The sequence below is a fragment of the Enhydra lutris genome, unplaced genomic scaffold (assembly GCF_002288905.1).
Source record: "Enhydra lutris kenyoni isolate GAN:26980312 unplaced genomic scaffold, ASM228890v2 scaffoldscaffold11, whole genome shotgun sequence".
NCBI lineage: Eukaryota > Metazoa > Chordata > Mammalia > Carnivora > Mustelidae > Enhydra > Enhydra lutris.
In genome coordinates, this window is record NW_019154095.1 from 24,275,855 (window position 1) to 24,297,923 (window position 22,069).

The following is a 22,069-nucleotide window of genomic DNA, read 5'->3' on the forward strand; positions in this document are numbered from 1 at the left end:
GACCCACCTTGGAAAGTGGAGATGGGGTGGAGATGTAACAGAAAACTAACAACAATCATTTATGCAGTAATTGTAGTAAAATGTTACTTTATGCTTATCAGGCCTGTGTAGATAAACATCTGTGTTTTATATAAGTTTATACAAACAGAACAGCCAAAAACAGCTTTCAACCCTTTGACCATCTAGAATTTCCTGTAACATACTGCAGATATAAATTCATTCTCCTGACATAATTGTTGTATGTCCTACCAATACTTCCTGAAATATTCATTTATTTACTGCTAGATTGCTTTATCATTCCTTGAATCCCTTAACGACGTTTGACTCTCTAGAATTTCCACGCTAATTAAATATCAGAGTTTTAAAACTGTTAGATTACAATTATTTTAAAAATCTGAGATATAAATATTTTATTCTAACATTTTTGAAGAAAGCATTCTTTAAAATTCTTGCCTACTGAGACTTCCAAATGAATTTCACTGGTCAAGTTCTAGTACATTACTTCATATGGAGATAAATTTAATTTATTAAACATTGTTTTTCCACCTTCAGGTTCAAAATACAGGTACTCCTTTTGTAGCACCAGATTTTATATTTTCCTTCAAATTATTTCTTATTCCAAAGTTAAGCAATAGCTACATATTATGTTTGGTTTCTTTATAAACTAAATTTCTTTCACCATAGTACATTTTTACAATTTACTATACTTAAAGTACTTCCTAGTAATATTGTTTGGATAAATTACTTGGTATTGCTTATCTTTTTTCCTTTTTAGATGGTTAATTCCATCACTAACATTATTTTAAAGGAAACAGCTTTATTTTTCTCTTGGTGTGAGATTAGCTATGTTTCTCAGTGTACATAGATTTTACAATAAAACATCTACATCATGTGAAGAATCTGTCCATACTGTTTTTGAAGTGTTTAGGAAATACAGGTTGGATTTGCTGATTCTATATTAGGCCTCTGAACCATCATGGTTTTCAGTAGCTTCTATTTCACTTAATCCATTTTGTAAAAGGCTCTTCCTAAGCCACAGTGGCTTCAAATTCCTAAGACATACTCTTTTCTTTAATTATAAAACTTTTTTTTATCATCTGAAATGTAATCCCTCCCCATTTTTTTGAGGTATAACTGACATTTAATATTATATTAGTTTCAGATGTGTAACATAATGATTCACTTTTTTATATACTGGGGAATGATCACCCTAATAGTCTAGTTAACTTGTTAGCACACGTGGTTACCTATTTTTCTTTTTCTTATGAGAACTTTAAAGTTCTCCTCTCTTAACAAGTTTCAAATACACAATATAGTATTATCAACTCTAGCCCTATGCTGTACGTTACATCCCCATGACCTGCTTATTTTATAACGGGAAGTTTGTCCCTTCTGACCCTGTTCACCCATTTGACAACCCCATCTCACCCCCGAAAACAAACTTCATTTTTCTCAGATATGTCAGTCCGACAGTGTAAGCTGTTCCCCAGTTTGCTGCTGAGGATTCGGATGACTTAACGTCCACAAGCGAGATGGGCGACTGTACCTTTCCTTTATTATATTTTGATTGCTTTAGCTTTTCGTAACGAAGTGTCATCTGTGCCTATGAAGGTCCTATTCTCCATATTTTGGAACGGTTAACTGTGTCAGGACTCGTATACTCTCTGGAAGTTTAGAAAGCTCTCTAGGACCCAACACGGTATTAGGAATGCTGCGAAGATCGCTCTAGAATGAATGTTAAGTAGTTTTTGTTAAGGTACACCCCGGAAAACAACCGCTGGAGTCTGACCGCACCCCAGTTGTGCAAGGTGCTTGGTGCTTAGCTGCTTTTTGTCTGTGCGTTGCCTGGTTACTCTCTCACCTGCAGCTGTCGGGCTAAGGGGCTAACTCTTGCCAGGGAAGCGGGGGAGGGACGGCGCCTGTGCTCCAGTAAAAGCCAGTGCCCACATGACAGCTGCCTCTTCTCTCAGGCTTTCGTCACCGCTGGAGGACCGGCATTTCAAGAGTCGGGGAGCCCCTCGAATGGGCGTGAGCTCTTACTGATCCAGCCATGAAGACCTCAAATGCCACCTCTAGAACGTGACACTGCTCCGCCTCAGGTAGTGGCTGAAATTGTCAAACGTGTACATCACGAGGGTTTTCCAAGCAACCCACCAAGAATCGCAAGCAAACATTTAAAAAACAATTCAGGTCGGGGCACCTGGGTGGCTCAGTGGGTTAAAGCCCCTGCCTTCGGCTCGGGTCATGATCTCAGGGTCCTGGGATCGAGCCCCGCATCGGGCTCTTTCTCGGCGGGGAGCCTGCTTCCTCCTCTCTCTCTGCCTGCCTCTCTGCCTACTTCTGATCTCTGTCAAATAGATAAAATCTTAAAAAAAAAAAAAATTTCAGGTCAAGTCTGTCTGCCTAACTTTATACACTCAAACTGATGTTTAAGAACAATAAAAGCTTAGTGATAAGCCTTCTCTGACACATGCTAGCATCACCTGTTGAATTCATAGCTGGTCAGCAAGAATCTATCCTACTGAGAAGCCTACACAGGCATGCAATGACGTTAACTGAAGGACTCCCGCCGCAAACTTGACAAGATCAAAACACAACCCAAATGTCCAGATAGAAGACTGGTTAAACAAACTTATGGTACAGTCATATAGTGAAATATCACAGCTGTAACAGACGTAGGGCACGCGCTGTGGTAAATGAGAAAACCATAGTAAAGAGGACTGTAGACAATGCTCTGCTGTGTGATGATGAAAATATAAGAGCACATTTTCTATTTTGCTTAAAAATTCATAACAAAATTATTTCATAATACACATACAAGTACTAACAATGCTTACCTTTTCAAAAAGAGAATAGGAACCAGAGAGGTATAAGATGTTCTGATATATTCTCCTTACTTTTTAATCATGGTGTAAAAATACCACCTTTTCAAAATTAAAGAGTATATATTTTTTAAAGGTGGTTAAATTGGGGGTGCCAGAGTGGCTCAGTCAGTTAAGCATCGCCTTCGGCTCAGGTCATGGTCCCAGGGTGCTGAGGTCCGGTTCCCTGCTTCTCCCTCTGCCTGCTGCTCCCCCCTGCTTGTGCTCGAGCTCGCTTATGTGTGCATGAGCTCTCCGACAAATAAATAAATAAAATCTTAAAAAAAAAAAATAAAGGTGGTTAAACAATTCTGAGCACCTAAATCGTTAACACTTAGTCATAAAAATATAATTAATCCATGTTTCTTCCTTGGGGAATAGAGACGAAGATCTAAATAATACAGGTTTTTTCTATGTGACAACTCAAAATACATTCAGACTTAAGGAGGAAACAAAACACTGACGTATTCTAAGAGCACAGGTCTTCAAAATTTAACGTAAGAGCAAATCATGCCCTCTAGCTAGAGCTGGGAAATCAAGTTGTGGCCTCGATCTTCTGCTCCATATACTGTGCTCCCTAAGGACAAAATTGTGCCACATGGTAGCTGATGACCTAGTTTTAACATCTTTCCCCCCCTCCTCACTCCTGGCCCAATTGAAGATCAGAGATGATGCAAGAACCTCTAACAATGCTCAAGGCCAAAATGCTCATAAATAGGGTACTTCATAACTAAAACACAGTTTCCCTTAAACTCTACAGGAGCCATGATTTATAGGAAATTAAAAGATGAACCAAATTTAACCCTGTGTCCCTCTTTTTAACACGTTACTGTTTTGGTAATGCAGCTCTATTCAACCGGGTGTTGTACATAAGCAATGAATCTTGGAACACTGCATCAAAAACTAATGATGTATTGTATGGTGACTAACATAACACAGTGAAAAAATAAATAAAATAAAAAATAATAAAAACACAAAAGAATTTATTAGACCCATTAACAGGACGTGTGATTTCAAAGAATCAACTTAGTCAGAAACCCTTAAAATGGCGTATTTCCTTCTACATTGATTTGGACATTCATCAACAAGATAATTAACAATATCATGTCTGATCCAATCGTCCTGGGAGTTACCCTGATGAAAGGAAACCTCCATCAGGAAAACAAAAGTCATGAATCAAAGACATGTGCTTACTTGAAAACCAACTGTTTGTTAGCTTTGTTCCTTCTACTCTAAAACCTCAGTTTAATACAGTTTCAAACTAGCCTAATGAACTTATTTATCATCATCCTGAGGAAGGTAGTTGGGTAAAAAAGGAATTGGTCCCCTTTTCAGGCTCTAGTCACTCAGGCACACAGATTCCCAGGTTAAGACAAAAAGGTTTTCGAGAAAAATTCAACCATTAAGACATGGACCAACCCACTACCTCCTGGAGACACATCCATCTTACGGCCAAACAAACCATTTATTGAATGTGCTGGCTTTCCAAATAGTAAAGTCAAGTAAGAGACAAGACCTCAAGAACAGTTTGTCTTGGCTTCCACAAAATGCAAAACTATATACTGTGTTTAGTAACTAACATGCCTAGTTGGTGTTTTTTTTTTTTTTCATACCTATTAACCTAGTCATTTGCTCACCAAGTATTTTTCCAAAATCTACCCTGGTAACTTTGGTGGGTGATGGAAGGACCTGTTGCAGTGTCTTGGGGCAGGGAGGGGAGGCATGTAGAGAAGGTGCTGTTGGGCAGGCATGCATGAAGACTGCCAGCATCTTGGGTGAATCATGATTCCCTAGTATACATCTCTTTCTGTTCAGCTGGCACAGAATCCCCCTATCTGCACTGAAAACTAATATGTGTGGGGATAATAAAATACAGGTAATGAACTAATGGGTTGGACAGACAACCAATACCATTCTTTCTGCCTTAATGTGACCCAGTACTCCCAAAACCCTTAATAGGGACACCTATCTCTACATAAGTTCTTTCAGTCCATTTCCTAGGCATTGGCTGACGGATGCTCATGCCGGGATATCCCATGAAAACAAAGCATTAAAAGGAAATTATTGGGAAATACATGTTCTAATAAGAGGGAGGACCCAGTTATAACAATCGCCCAGATGTCTACTGTTCATTCAGTCAATGTCAATTGGCTGTGCTTCTGACAAACTGCTCCCTGCTCTTAAGGAACCTGCATGCATCTGAGAGGGAGAGGGCATCAGCAATGGCAATACGATTTGATAATTAGCTAACAGAACCACATGCACAGAGTGGTGAGTCCAGGTGGAGAAACACCTAGATCCGGGGCAGTCAGAATAAGGGTTCAGGAGGCAGAGTTTGCATGGCCATGTGCACATTTGGGAGACAGAGAAGGAACAAAGGCCAGCAGAGGCGCTGGGGGACAGGGAGGCCCTGGATACTCCTGAGGTTAAAGCACAGTGAGGGGGCTGAGGCATAATCAGGGTGCTGACACATGTGCCACACAAGGTTTTATCATGGAGGTGGCAGAGCGGGGGTCTGAGGGCACCATAAAAGAGAGAAGAGGAGCCCAGGGAGGTCAGGAGGAAGGCCCAGGAAGAGAAGCCATGGGTCAGCAGCAGTGAGAACAGGCAGGAAATGGTGTGTGTGTTTACGAGGCAGAAGAGGGGGACTTTGTGACAAGTTGGATCAAGGGGAGCCCAGGAGGAGTCACGAGTTTCCAGCTAGGAAATAACATAAGATGAGTAGACGAGCCCGTGGGAACGAGCGTGAGGGCGGAGAGAAAGGAAGCATCTGGTGTGGGACACAGTGAGGAAGGCGTTAGGACATTCTCTGACACAGCTCTTCCTGCTCCTAAAAGGGTCCATTCTAAACTCACCTGCTCTGTAACACTCTCCAAATTTAATCACCTGCAGTGTCTTTTGCCTGAGAAGCAATCAGCTCTTTATATTCTCCTGCCCTGGATACTGCCCCTAACACACGAGTATGAACCCACACTTCCTACTTGCCTCAGTGGAGCAGTAAACCCATGGTAACCTGTGTCATCTCACCAAGATGTTTAACTTGTCATTCATGTCATCAATTATTACCTTAAATTTATGTAAACATTTGTAGTGTTCCTTTCATTATTTGTTTACTCTAAAAGATAGTAATCACAATTTAGAAGCCACATACAATTTTTTCTAGCCTAGGCAGGTATGGCATTTCTTTACATGAAACCATTCAAGCCCAGGAAAGTGACACGAAGACTATTAAAATTACCTGAGCTAACTCTTTTTGGGATGGAGGGTGAGACTTTAAGACACCTCAACATTTAAAATTTTGCATTACTGTATTTTGTCAGAAATATTTAGTCATTACCATATATAGTCAGAATTTATTTGCAATGGTTTGTATTACATGTAAAAGGGTTTTACTTTACATTTTAAAAGTCGGAGCATCTGGGTGGCTCAGTTGGTTAAGTGTCTGCCTTTAGCTCAGCTGATGATTGCAGTGTCCTGGACTGAGCCCTGGTCAGGCTCCCTGCTCAGGGGGGAGTCTGCTTCTGCCCCCCCACCCCCATGGCCATTTATGCTCTCTCTCACTTGCATGCTCCCTCAAATAAATAAAATCTTAAAAAAAAATAAATTTTAAAAGTAGATTACAAAACAGAAAGTATATTCATACTAAAAACTCCCATTTCAGAATAATTTTTTTCTCCAAAACAAACAAAAAAAATAAAAACAGCAACAACAACAAAAAATCAGAACTCCAAACTTGACCTTAACCATTTTACATGCACCTGGCAGAAAATAAGCAAATTTCTCATGTTCTTAAAATGGACTACAAACTACAAAGAAAACAAATTCATTACATCCAGAAATACTTTCAAGAAGATATTAACCTCCCTCGATTCACTGGTTCTCTAAATAATCTAAAAGTTCACCTTAACGGTAAGTTTATGAATTTCAGGACTAAAAGAGTATACAAATGAAACAGAGCAAAAAATCTGCAAGTAGTACAATTTTCATCCTGTAGTGTTAACAATTCTGAAGATACTGAATGTAAATATCTTAATTGTAATCATCTAACATCAAAATTTCATCAGGTACAGTGGAATTTCATCAAAAACTAGAGGAAAAATCAACTTAAACAGGAAACAAGTATCTCTTGTTATACTCTATATATGAGCAAATTGGATAGGACTTTTCAGAACACAAGGAAAGGGATAAAATACATATCCACCAAGTTCCCACCAATGTGAATGAGAAGCTGTTTCTCAAGACAGCTGTCATTGCTATGGGCTTTTCCCCACTTATTATTAAACAAATTACCTAAAATATTAAATTCTAGCCTTCATGTGGACTTCTGTTTTGGTCTGAATGATCATTTTGACTTACCCAAATTAATAGGTAGCTAAAAAACTGCCTGACATCCCAAAGCCTGCTTATACCAACCAGTTCTTTGGATTTCAGCAATTGTGACATACACCCACCAAGGTGCCTTTTTTATTTAACACAGAGAAGAATACAGCACTGAGAATAACATTTTGTCACCACTTGGAACTTATTCCAAAATAAGACCAAAAATTCTACAAGGCCCTTCCCTTCACAGTGCCTATCTCAAGCACATTTGCTAGCCTGGGATTTCTGAATGCTATCTCTTCTGTGGCTTTTACGTCTTGAGCTAGCCAGCTCATGTGAGGTCACCATTGTGTCCGTGAGGCCATCCCCTGTGGGTCAGGGCTCACTCACGGCCGCAGATAGCGTCCCGAACCACTGCATCTGTGCTGTTGCAAACTCATGTTGCCACATAGGAGACCCAGGAAAACAGCACAGCTGAACCCAAGCACATGCACGCAAAAGACCTGAACGTGGGGGCTGGGGGCTGGGGGGTGGGGAATGTGCCCAAATGTGCCAAAGTGGGTCAAAAATGTGTATTAAAGACCACAGAGTATATTACAGCTGAAACAAAAAATAGCCAATTAAAACAATCAGCATTAGAAAATTCTATGACACAAACCACAGAAAAGAGAAGTTTATTCTCAAAGTACTAACCAGTTAAGAAAAAGAAATTGAAAAGACCAGGCCTCCAACTCAGGTCACCAGGGAACAAAGGGAAAAAGACAAGTCTCTCACCTGAAAGAAAGCTCTATTAGTCCTAATTTTCCTAAGAGCTGGATAATTGCTATTTATAAAAATAACACAGGCTAAAATAACTCGACCTATCACTTAAGACAAACACAGGAAAATGATGTTCAATGTTGGAAACATTTAAAACCACATCTGATGTCCTTTTACCTAATAAATAATAAGCATATACTTTTAATGAAACATTTTTAGCTCTAAAACATGCTTTAGAGCTAACACAAAGTATTAAAATCTGTACTGTTTTATTTATAGGTTGGTTCTTGATTAACCAAAACTCAATCAGAATATTTCAATTGTTCTGATTACATAGTTACTAAATTTTCTTGCCATAGCCCTCTAGTTGCTCCTGGTGAAAGACACTGCTATGCTTCTTATCCTGACTCCAACTCCAAACTGTAATATATGATGTACTTCCCACGTTTGGGAGAAAACAGATTCCTACATTAAAACACAACTTCGTGTAGTAAAAACTTCAGTTATGTGAAACTTGTGAGTTACAGCTAACTTTTAAAAACTTATCAAAACATGGAATGCCCAGGCGACTCAGTCAGTTAAGCTTCTGCCTTCCGCTTGGGTCATGATCCCAGGCTCCTGGGATCAAGTCCTGCACCTGGCTGTCTGCTCATTGGGAAGTCTGTTTCTCCCTCTGCTTCTGTAGCTCTCCCACGTGTGCTCTCTGACAAATAAATAAAATCCTTAAGAAGAACTTATCAAAACATTAACTATTATGAGTGAAAATTGATTTAGCACATCACTGCCTTCTTAAGTAGACCACTCTGACTACAGAATAGCACTTTTTAGCATCATAGCAAAGCTGTAGCTCAAAGACTGCCACAGCTACTACGGGAGTGGAGTATGGATCTATGATGAACATTTCCAGCTGAACGCCATTCACAACATCAGTTCTCAGTAAGTGCTTATCAGTGTGGCAAAAGGCCAGCAGTATCTTCAAGCTTGCTTTCAAGGAAGCCAAAAGAATGTGGATTCACAGTACAGGAACAAGGGAGTGGTGGAAGTCTAAGTCTCTCATCTGTTATTCTTGAATTTGGTCCCTTTGATGTCTTTTGTAATCTACAAATGATTGAATCTTTAACTTTTTACATCCAAGTTCTAATCTGTTTTTTTTAATGGAAGCTTTCTTTAAAAAAAAAAAAAATTAAAAAAAAGATTTTATTTATTTATTTGACAGGGAGAGACACAGCATGAGCAGGTCATGGGGGACCAAGGGGAGAGGGAGAAGCAGACTCCCCACTGAGAAGGGAGCCCAAGGCAGGACTTGATCCCCGGACCCTGAGATCACTACCTGAACTGAAGGCAGGCACTTAACCAACTGAGCCACCCAGGCACCTCTTCTGAAACTTTTTAAAATAGCTTCATTGACTTCTGCATTTTATAATGTGAGAGAGAAACAAGAGAAATTCAAGTTTATTTAGTGTCACCTTGGCAATACCTACCACAACTGTACGAATGAAAATATTAACCTTTTGTTAACACATTTTAAATACGTAAAAGCCATATGTCAAGTTGAGACATTCTTTCTCAATATATTATCACTGAAAATTACTTCATTTAACATCAAAATCAAATTATGTCCAAAGAGACTTCAAAGTGTTTAATTGAAATAATTACAAAATAGGTAATCATTATCAAAACCCATACATGTCATGAAAGAGAAAAAAAAGTATCAACCTCTGTTGCAAGATCAGACTTGTTAAAGGATATACTCCCCTTATTTATATGCAGCTAATATCAGCTTTTAAGAATTAAGGGTTTGACCCTCTCTGGGTCAGATACTATCGAAAAACTCTTTCTGGTATCTGCACGCCCTGGAGACTGGAGAAGTCACTCAATTCCCTAGCCTCCCTTGCAGGTAGTTAACCATGTGACTGCAAGTTAGCCAATGAGATGTAAGCTTTGTGAGTTGGCACCACCCACCCACCCCTTTCTTTTTTTTTTCCTGCCTGGAGGAGCAATGGTGAGATCAGGAGGCAACAGTCACGAGGAGGGAGCCAAGTAAATAGAGATGTTGATCCTGACATTATTGAACCACTGAACAACATTTTAGGTGAAACAAACAAGTTAGGTGAAATAAGTTTCTTCTTGGTTAAGCTGTCTTAAATTGCAGCTAAAAGCAATTCTTGACAGTCTCAAAAATGAATACTGAATATAATTTGATGGTTGCCTTCTAACCAAACAATTTTATTCATATTCTGCCCTGTTCTTACTGAATAGTCAAAATGGCTCTCTTTAGTGTGGCTTTAGGTCAATGAAATATCTTGTTCTATTAATAATACCGTGGCCCCTCCTCTGAAGCGCTCTGGTCATGATGTCAATATCTCAGAGCTCTGAGATAGAGCCTGACTCTGCTCTATGCTCAATGGGGAGTCTGTTTGACATTCTCTCTCCCTCTCCCTCTGCCCCCACCCTAAAAACAGTATTTCTGCTCCTCCTCAATATGTATGTACTACACCCCTCCTCTTTGCTATAATAACTGCTTTTATTTACTTTTTAGAGAGGGGGAGAGATGCAAAGATAGAATTTTTTTTTTAAAGATTTTATTTATTTATTTGACAGAGAGAGATCACAAGTAGATGGAAAGGCAGGCAGAGAGAGAGAGAGAGAGGGAAGCAGGCACCCCGCTGAGCAGAGAGCCCGATGCGGGACTCGATCCCAGGACCCTGAGATCATGACCTGAGCCGAAGGCAGCAGCCTAATCCACTGAGCCACCCAGGTGCCCCGCAAAGATAGAATTTTAAGCAGGCTCCACACCCAGCAGGGAAGAGGACTCTGGGATGGATATCACCACCCTGAGATCACGACCTGAGCAGAAATCAAGAGGTGGACGCTAAACCCACTGAGCCATCCAGGCGCCCCTATAATAACTGCTTTTAATCTCACTAGGTCAGTGAAAACAAATCTAAGTGTAACGAATTGCCTTCACTTCAATCAAAAAAATATATTTAACTTTCTGAGGTTCAAAATTGCACTTTTCATTTTAATTAATACAGGTATCTCCAACTCCAAAGGAAAACAATTCTAATAAAACTGGTGTTCAGGAATATTTCTACTAAGAAGATTCTTTTCCTTCCATGACTCATTATAAAATTAGAATCTACATGTAGAGGCAAAACTCTGAAATACAGTGGGCTATTTTGGCAAAAGAGACTATTGCCAGCATTTTGGCAAGTCAATGAAATCACCTCTGGATTACGTAGAAGATTAGCACTTTCCTGACGTGGAGAGCTTGGTCTAGGCTGGACATCCAGCAACAACACTCAGATGCTGACAAATTCACGTTCCCTTGGCTTGACCCTATTTACAGAGGTCATGACATCTTGGATTGGACAACACATTCTGTGAATGGGTGCCACCCAAGAAGGACATACTGGAGTACACAGTGCCCCTTTATGTAGGCAGCCAATGAAAGGGACTCCGGTCTGCCTGGGTCCCCGTGATCACCCTCCTTCTTGCTAGCACCTCTCTACCTTCTATGCTCAGGCATATTAAAATTCTTTTGTTTCCTTGAGGGAGCCATCCTCTCCCTAGCTCCAGGCTTTCCCAGGCTATTTTCTCTGCCTGGAACACTTTCTATTTCTTGGCTAACTCCACATATCCTGAGATTCCAGCTAAACCGGCACTTCTTCTGAAGGCCTAGATAAAGTTAGCTTCACCTGCTAGGAGCTTCCCCGGGCATCTAGCCCAAGTTCTACCCTAATCACTTGATGTTCTGTTTAACTATGGACTGTGAGAAGGAAGGAGCTATGTGTGACTTAGTCTTGGTTTTATTTTCAGCATCCAGCATTGAACCTGGCACATGGTCCATGTCTAAAAGGTACTCACTTATGAAATGACTGAATGAATACTGCAATGTGAAAGACAGTCTGGAAAGAGGGGAAAGTGGGGGGCTGGCTGGCTCAGTCAGTAGAGCATGTGACTTTGATCTCACAGTCTTGAGTTCAAGCCCCATGCTGGTCATAGAGCTTACTTTAAACAATTTTTTTTTAAAGATTTTATTTATTTATTTGACAGAGATCACAAGTAGGCAGAGAGGCAGGCAGAGAGAGAGAGAGAGAGGAGGAAGTAGGCTTCCTGCTGAGCAGAGAGCCCGATGCGGGACCCTGAGATCATGACCTGAGCTGAAGGCAGAGGCTTAACCCACTGAGCCACTCAGGCGCCCCTAATCAATTTTTTAAAAAGTTTTTATTTAAGTTATTCTCTACACCCAACATGGGACTTGAACTCACAACTCTGAGATCAAGAGTCACATGCAATAAATATGGATTCCAAGAGCCTGAGGTTGTAGCCTTAGTTCTGCTAGGAACCAAGGGATGACCTTGGTCACTCACATAGAGCTACAAAATAAAGGAGTCAGATGAGATGATTTCTGAGGTCCCTTTAACCTCAAATGCTATGAATTTTTTCTGGGTATAGTTTAAAAAATCCTGGATGTATGACACCTGAAAATTCATCTTATCTAAACTCATCCTCTCCTTATCACCCAAATTCAGTTAATACTCATGACACAATGTTTTTCCTTTATCCTGAACTATAACATCAGTCGCAGCTGAATCATGGTTCTTCATCATTTATCCACGACTAATTGGTTCGAAGAATCTGAGACTCCATCCTTTGAAATCTCTCTTTGTTTTTACACTCAGCCAATACTCTGGTTCTAGAATCCAGGTCAGCACACTGCCACTTTGGCAACCAAGGCCAAGAGCACCCACTTTATTAAGAATCCAAACATGAGTCACAGCTTATAGCCCATAAAAATCCATGCAGGGACTTCAATATCCATTTCACTGAGAAATGTCTCAGACCTTTAAGTTATGTAATATGGGATAAGCTCACAAAAGATTCTTACTGGGGTTAAGTGGAATTACGTTCTTTACATAATTTTTAAATGCTTCCCACATAGGAAAAAACTCTCATTACTACTATTCACCAGCTCTAACACAATTACAGCAGAAGTCACAGCCGAGAAAATCTAGAAGCCAAGAGTTCTAAACGGAGGGGCCAGGTTTTGATCCCATTTCTGTCCCTGTGTGCCCTTGGGCATGTTAATCCACTTCTCTGGACCTCTGACTTCCTGGTGTAGAAAAAGGTAAACTAGAGCATGGCTAAGTGCCCTCAGGCTCCATAAATGTCACTGCAGCCAAACGAATGTTGCCAAGTGTTTCTACAGAAATTCCAAAAACAAAAGGTACCTAAAATAGCAATTATTAGTCAAAGTCTGATAATAAAAGTCTTTTATCTTTTGCTTAAGCTGCTTGGAAATTTATCTGCTCCATGAAAATACAATAAATGACCTAAAATGTTCGCCAGAAGAAGACTGGTTAAAAAGATCATGGCGCCCATGACGATTAAAAAGCAGAGGGAGAGAAACATGTGTTGACGTGAAAATCCAAGATACATTAACTCTAAATAGCAAGCTATAGAAGAGTGTGTGTGTATATATATACGTGTGTGTGTGTGTATACATATATATCCATATGTATATGTGCTTCAATTTCTGTATAAACAAAGAGTCTATAAAAATCCACATAGCGGGGGCGCCTGGGTGGCTCAGTGGGGTAAAGCCTCTGCCTTCGGCTCAGGTCATGATCCCAGGGTTGTGGGATTGAGCCCCACATTGGGCTCTCTGCTCCGCAGGGAGCCTGCTTTCTCCTCTCTCTCTCTCTGCCTGCCTCTCTGCCTACTTGTGATCTCTGTCAAATAAATAAATAAAATCTTTAAAAAAAAAAAAAATCCACATAGGCTTACATATGATGAGCAAGTTACTGGAAGGCTTTGCAAGCACCCAGGACAGTGGTGGCCTCCAGAGACAGGGCAGGGGGCCCCAGCAAGACACAGGTCACTTGGAATTGCAAAACCTCTGTACAGTTTGACTTTCTCTTTTTCTTGAAGCACAGATTTTTAAGTTTAGATCATACAGATTTTTGCAAATACAAGACATCCTTTTGTTTCTTCACCCTTAAAAAAAAGAAAATGACAGAGGCATTTAGGCTGGGGGAGAGAGCCACTGTTCTGCCTCCTAACAACTCATTTACCTTCAGCTGCCAGCTCAGGCTGAGGGAGAGGTTGGCAGACTTCAGTGACAGGTCAAGGGGAGTTATGAAACATGAGGAGAAGGTGCTGGAAAAAACGAGAGCTATCCCACAGGGAAGGGAGATGCCTCTGGGAAAACTAAAAACAGTTTGCTGGAAAAAAAAAAAAAATCGCTAGGGACAGAGATGGAAAACAAGACACATCAGAGCTGACAAGAGTAAGAAACAAGAAAAAAAAAAATCTGTTTACATACTCCGTCTTATTACAGTCAACACTCACCAGCCAGAATCAAATATAAAAACACACCTGTTTTTACAGAATAAAACATAATTTACCATAACTGAAATTATTATCGGGAACAAAAGGAACAATGTGAGGCCATTAACTAAATCCTCTAAAAGTGAGCAAGCAGGTTCACAGATGCCTGAAACACACACGACATTTATTTGTCTCAGGCACAGAGCATAAAAGCAGATACGAGCATAAATATCAAAGGCAGGCTTTTGTGACTGCAAATAGTTTCACTAGGAAGCTGGGAAAATTTGAGTTTTGTTTAGTTTTTGTGCCATACTTATTACTGCTCCACAACTACCAGGATGTTTAATTTGGAAATAATTTAGGAAATATTTTGTAAATAGTTCAGAAATTGTTCAGCATGTTAAACTAACCTATCACAATCTCAGTGAGAAAGTACATAATGAAAACTATAGAAACCTTCTCACTTCATCTCCTCCTTTAAGGATAAGAGAAATATTAATTCACACATGCCCCGTTTCCAAAATCATCTGAAGCAAAATGTAAATTTAACAGCTGTTGATTTTCACAGATCTTGATCGCATCAGAAAAGAGGGAGCACCAAGGCAACAATTCTGCTCTCTATAAACACACACACACACACCCACACCCACACACACACATCTGCTTATACAGAATCAAAGTATCAGATGCTCATACATTGAAATGTTAAGGGCAAGATGCCTATTTCTACGAAGAAATTGTTCTGTCAGAGCCTTCTTTCCTCAAGTGCCTATCTCCTTAGAAAATTTCTGATAAGCAGCTGCAAGTTAATCAATCAAGTCCCCCATGCACCACTCAACAGAGATTTATGCAAGACAAACCTGTATGGAAAATGACAGTGCTTTTCCTAAACCCTGAAGGAAGTCGGAGGTTTCGAAGCAGTCCTTTGGCAGTCAGTCGTACGTGAATGGTGGATAAGGAGAATTTGGGAGACAACAACATGTCTTCAGAACAGGTGAAAAGATCTCACAGAAGAAGGAGCTTCCAGGGACTATCACATACTGTCTTTGTAAACTCAGTACTCTTCAAAGCCAAGAAAAAACAGCAGGAGAAAACATGCCTACATAGCAAATGTCATTCCATCGCACATACACACACACACACAAAAAAAAAAAAAAAAAAAAAAAAAAGCCCAGAGCTATCCAAGTGTTCCTGGCTTCCGCTTTCACTTCCAGATGTTGCCAAAACAATACCCTTCCTCTGACTAAAATCTCCTGTTCGCAGATCCAGCAGTAAGCAGCCTCCGAATTACATCACACTGTACATGCTTAGGGGCTGTTATGGTTTTCATCCGAGATGGTAAAGGGGAGGAGAAAGTGGGTGGTCTTAGGAGCTTTATATAACAACCAATAATGTCACGGATTCTCTCACTACTTGAAAGATTGCTAAGGGAAATTACTTTGAGTACTAAATCCTTATTTAGGAATTAGGAGAAAATGAAGACTCTTTTTTCAGTCATGTATATTCTGATTTTAAAAATTTTAATTATATTCACACGGATAACACGGGGCATTTTTTCAAATATTTTGTATATAAATCTATATATAAACCTGATACTTTGGATACACTTATTTTTATTTATTTATTTATTTATTTATTTTTACTTATTTTTTTTTAAATGGCTTCAAGTAATAGATGTTCCCAGATACGGTTTTTAATAAAACTTCTATTAATGACAGACTGATAAAAGGTTAAAGCTCAACTTTAATAGTCATGTTTGGCAATTTCCCTACCAGATGGGATATAATAGTTCCAGAGGAATAAAATTAACCAGGCCACATTTTCAAGACAATGCTTACTGCTTAATCAATTGTATTTATGGAAAATCAGATGGCCTCTCATAGTAATGTTTTGAGACTAGGAACAAGTTTGGATCTGTTTTACTGGAATCTGTTAAATGTTTATCTAGATAGAGTAGTTTATAAAAATACATTAAAATACGATGAGAAAAACTAAAGGAAGATGAAGTTATGGATGTAAGAAAATTATGCAATTGATATGCTCACTTAAGCAAAAGTAATACTAATAATCAGGAACAACCTAAAAACCTTTTTTTCATTTAAAAAAGAAAACAATGTGCAGAAAAGGATCTCAGCTTGTTTCCAAGATTTCCTAAGAAAACAAGACTTAGAAATAAATGTAGAAACTGGTAGCTGTAAATAACCCTAATAAATGCTATCAAAATGTGCAGGGCACAGCTACTGTTTTAGAAAGTCTACAGAGCATTTAGGGTGTGAGGACAGAAGGAGCTGGGCAGGAAAGACATTCTGAATAATTCCTTCTTCCTCTTCCTCAACCCCGGAGCCTACCATCTTAGAAGCTGTCAATAAGAGACACAAACCCAGTTATCTATCAAGGGTTAGCTGTGGGAAAGGTACAACTTGTTGATACAGGATGGATCTTGAAAACACACCACACCCATGGCAACACAATCACAAATAACCAAGGAATTAAAGAAAAGCTACAATGAGATGTTGCCTTTCCACTTTATCACAGTTTATTACTAAACAATCACCCTTTTTCCAGATTCTGCATATGAATATGCCACAATCGCCTCTCCTCCTGCCACCCCCCCCATAAAAACCTTGGAACAACTAAAATATCAATCAACATTACAATCATAAATAGAATCAAACTAAATATTGCTGTTAAAAACAGACCTGATATACCATCCCATTTCAGCGGTCATGCAGGGTTTTTTTGTTGTTTTTTTGTTTGGGGTTTTTGTTTGTTTTTGCTTGTGAAGTAATAGCAAACTCCAGGCTAAACTGGTTAGAAGGGAAATCTTTTAGCCTAGATTAACCAAAAGAAGAAATCAGCAACATGCCACCAACCCACCACATTCATTAAAATTTTCACTTTAACTACACGAAGTTATACCACATATATTAGAAATAAACATCGCTTGAATGATCTCTTTAAACAGCAGAACGAGGAACTCTAAGAATAAAAAGTGCTAGTCAGAAAGTCTGAAGTCGGGAGAATACTCCTTGCTTGCGCAGTCAGGTACACGTAGGTACGCGTGCACACACAAAAGAAGGTCCTAGATAAAAGACACCACGGCTCTGGCTGGGTTTTCACTGCTTTCCCAACAGTCTGCCCCCTGGTGGCAAGCTAGTGCAAGGTCACCGACTCTCAGAATCTGGGTGCCAGATACTCCCCTAAATACTCACATGTATTCGCTTTTTTAAATAACCGAATGAGTGGTTAGTGGGGAGTTACAACTATTTTTATGACACATAAACTTTGGATAGGGGTGGACACGGAAGCATGGATTTTTAAATTGGCTCAAAAAGTTTCTTTTGATTACTTATTTGGTCAGTAATCACTTGGGCACCAGCATAGTTTCTGAAGTTCCTCCAAACATAGGAGAAACCCTAAAGAGAAGTGCCCATCTTTGTCATTATACAAAGTCTTAAGTGAAGAGAATATCTAAAGATCACCAAGGACAGTAAAAACAAAAACAAAAACAAAAACAAAAAACTTAAAGGAACTTTTGTTACCTAAGAACAATGTTACTACAATTATAAAAATTAGGAATGAGAGAGGCGCCTGGGTGGCTCAGTGGGTTAAATCCTCTGCCTTTGGCTCAGGTCATGATCTCAGGGTCCTGGGATCAAGCCCCGCATCAAGCCCCGCATCAGGCTCTCTGCTCGCAGGAGCCTGCTTCCCCCCCCCCACTCTCCCTGCCTGTCTCTCTGCCCACTTCTGGTCTCTATCTGTCAAATAAATAAAATCTTTAAAAAAAAAATAGGAATAAGAGGAGTTTTTATGAGGAGCAGCAAAGCTTGTGCTTGGATGTCAAGTGGGAAAACAAAACCATGATTTAGAATTATATGGATAGGGGCACCTGGGTGACTCAGTCACTTAAGCATTTGCCTTGGCTCAGTTCATGATCCCAGGGTCCTCAGTCATCCATGGGGAGTCCGCTTCTCCCTCAGTCCCCTCAATGCCCAGCCCTGGCTCATGCGCATACTCTCTCTCTCTCTCTGCTCTAATAAATTCTTTAAAAAATAAAACTATATATCATAGGATTTCAACTTTAAAGAACAAGAAAAAACACTGAGCAAGTATACAAAAATGTCAGTGATGATGAGAATTGGAGTAGGCAGGATTTTCAATTTCTTTGCCGTAAGTTTCTCTATTTTCCCATTTTTTTTTAAAAAAAAAACAAGGATCACAGAGTCCAAAAAAATAGACTTTTAAGTAAGTTGAAGTGACAGATTAGCTTTATAATAAGGGTACAGAATTAAGTGGAGCTTCTATTAATGACACACATAAAAAATTAAAATTGTGCAAAGTCTTTAGTAAGGTTTAATATACAAACAAAAAAAAGATGGGATATGGAAGATGTAAGTGTTTGGAAGGTCAATATGCTATAGCATCCTAGTACATTCAAGAGAACCACAGATTCCACTGCAGTCTGTGTGGAAGAGAGAGAGAGAGAAAGAGAGAGAGAGAGAGAGTGTGTGTGTGTGCACACGCGCACGCATGCATGTACATGCACAGGTAGTTAATCAGAGTCAATTTAGAGCACAGTGATGTCATGATTCTAGATATGATTCAAGCATGCACTGTGCAGGGCTGCTTAGATGCCAGGAAATGCAACTACACTAGGACGGATGTGTTTACTACTGACGATCATGAAGAATCTGCAGAGGATTAATATTCAAACTAGGGATCCAAGCATCTCTGTTCAATCTTCCCTAGAACTCGAACATCAAGTGTACCCATCTTAAGGTTTATTTCCATACTGTCCCTAACACAACACGACTGCCATATTTTCTTCGTTTTTATGCCTCATCATCTTTACTGTCTTATGTTCACATCTCTGTTCCAACAGTAGGAAGTTCAACTCAGGGTCCAATTCTTCCATAATGTCCTCTTCCTTAGTAGGAAGAAGAATGCCTACATTGTGAATATTTTAAAAACCACATAAAACAATTATAAAAAATTTTAGCCGCCACCTACCCATAAGATTTTAAGTTCTCTAAGACCAGTGACATGGCCTTTTATTTCTTTGGTCTCCAAAAAATGAAAGATGTTATGTTTTAGCCATGTAAAAGGTTTTTAAAAGCTAAAACCCATTACTATAGAATATTCCTTAAAAAATAAGAGTTAAATTACACATACATCATAACGCTCTCTAAATTTTTAAACTTAATACAAGATGACTGAATTTAATAAACTTAAAAACTTCTCACATATCTGACCCTCTATATTGTTTTTTAAAGGCTTCAGAATTATCACTGAAATGGCAGTGAACATAATTTAAACAAGTGGTTTAACTTACACAGGTGTTGTTTAAATCATTCAGGTTGTTTCCAATTCACCCCCCCCCCCACTTCTAAACAATTCTGAAAGGCAAAAAATAAGAAAATCAGTAATTTCCCTTTAAACAGTTCTGATAAATGGAATTCCTGGGTAGAAGACTTTTGTTTTATGTCCTCACACCGCCTCCACAAAGGCTGCTATAATTTATATGCCCTCAGCAGTATGTGTGTGGTTCCCATTCCTCACTCATTCACCAACACCAGGTACTCCTCTTAAAAACATGCAAGCACTAGGGTGCCTGGGTGGCTTAGTGGGTTAAGCCTCTGCCTTCGGCTCAGGTCATGATCTCAGGGTCCTGGGATGGAGCCCCACGTCGGGTTCTCTGCTTGGCAGGGAGCCTGCTTCCCCCTCTCTCTCTGCCTGCCTCTTTGTGTACTTGTGATCTCTGTCAAGTAAATAAATAAAATCTTCAAAAAAAAAAAAAAAAAGCATGCAAGCACTGATAGTACATTATGTTAATTAGCTGTTTGTAAACTTTTTCTCATTTCCTAGTGCTTCATATTTTTTCTTTCATGTCTGTCCGTTTACATTTCTACCGCGGGGTCATCTTTACCGGCTGGTTTGAAAGAGTCCTATCTGGAAAGAATGTGTTTGCTATTAGTATTGTTTATAATTTTTTGAGACATAATGGACAGCACATTAGTTGTGAGTGTACAACATGATTTGATACTTGTATAAATTGAAAAATAACCACAATAAATCTACTTATGGTTGATATTCCCCACCCTGTTTATAATGTGTGTGACAAAAGGCAAGACAAAACTTGAGTTGTCATAATTATCCACCTTTTCTTTTGTACTAATGTTCCTGGAAAAAAGCCTTTTCTAGCCAAGTCCATATTCTTAGCACTCTTTCCATTCTACTTTTTGTTTAAAATTTCCACCAAAAAGGAACATTTTTGCATGTGGTGTGTGAAGTAGGTACCTAGCTTCTGCTGAAAAGATAGGCTTTGTTCCAACAAGATTTTCTAAATAAGATACAGGTTTCCTTGATGTGAAACACTAAATTTATCACACATCAAAACAAAATCTGCTTTTTACATAGGATAAAAGTTATAATCCTAAAGCAGCACGGAAAGACAGGCTCATCCCATTTTTCACCAGGGGGAAATGCTGGCTACACTAGTACCTCATCAGAGCAGGTCTGCAACTCTCAACTGTTTCCCAACACTTGGAAATAGGAGGTACAAAAAGCAACCCTATCCTCCTGTGCTGTATTTAGTAAATGGGCAGACAAGGAGCAGTGCATTTTCTAGTCTCCAAGGCAGACACCAGGGCTCCTGAGCTTGAAAATCTTCTGTAAAACAATGGGCGGTGGGGGTTGGATAAATACATCTCTCATGCTTTGGTATCTCAAATAGCTTTAATGTGCAGGAGAACCAAGGTAATTATAGTATTGGTACATGTGACATCTTCCTTATAAACAGTAAACCAAGTTTTATTTAGAATCAATGTTGGCTAAAATGTTTTAGCATCAGAGTCTTTAAATAAATTACAGCAACTAGACCTCACGAGGATAGTTCTTGACTTAAAGTGGCTTTTCCTGCTTGCTTTGAGGATTTAAAATAATTCAACCTCTGCAAAAGAACTCAGAATAAGCCAACAGAATTCTCAGAACAATGGAAGGGATTCCCATCATCACCATCCCTTGCAGCAGAAGGGGCTTCCATTTGAAAGCTTTTTATACAATAACTTTATGAAGTCAAAATTACTCCTATCCTGGGGATTATTCTTAGAACATTCCCATATTCCCAAATGAGAGATTTGAGACTTGGAGAGGCTTAGCAAACAGCCTAAGGTCAGGACACAAGCAGAATGTGGCAAGACTAGGATTCAAACCAATATTCAACACCTCAAAAATTTACTCTCCCTGCTCCTCTTTATTGTCTTATAACATAATGGAAGTGTCTTTGAAGTAACTGATGAAAAGTTAAGCTAAAACAGGGACATACACTTTTCAACTTTTATATTAGTCACAATTTAAAAATAATACCCAATGTTGGCCAGAGTATGGTGAAACCAACGCTCTTCTGTTGCAATCATGGTATAAAGGGATATGGGGCTTTTGGAAAACAATTCCCTTATCTGAGCGAAATGATGACAAATACATAGGTTTTGATTTACTTAAACTACTTTCAAGAACCTATCCCAAGCAATCTCCCCAAGCCCTGAAAGTGAGAAATGCCCAACCATAGAATCATTTACGTATGTAATAGAAGTACCTCAAATATTTAAGAGGAGTAGTTAAAAGTTTCTGCATATGCTAAATATACTAGTCCCTAGAAGTGATAACTCATGTTAAAGCAATAAACCAGGACATAAAGTTATCTGGATTTATTTAAAATCACAAAATTAAAAAAAAAAAAAAAAACAAGGGGTGACACTTAAACCTCTACATGCTAAACTTTTTAGAATTTAGCAAAC

General features: G+C 39.2%; 1 protein-coding gene across 4 annotated transcripts in view; it reads right to left on the bottom strand.

Moving 5' to 3' along the window:
• The window catches only part of LOC111144563 (microtubule associated scaffold protein 1), a 110,332-nt gene that overhangs the window by 36,601 nt on the left and 51,662 nt on the right, over positions 1-22,069 (bottom strand). Inside the window, exon 1 of one of the 4 annotated variants that reach the window (XM_022498899.1) lies at positions 15,134-15,564. The exons of the other annotated variants lie outside the window; for them this stretch is intronic. Within the exon in view, the coding sequence (XP_022354607.1) occupies positions 15,134-15,254 (121 nt within the window). The 5' untranslated portion in view covers positions 15,255-15,564. Of the gene's footprint in view, positions 1-15,133; positions 15,565-22,069 lie in introns of those variants that run through there. 4 annotated transcript variants of the gene reach the window in all.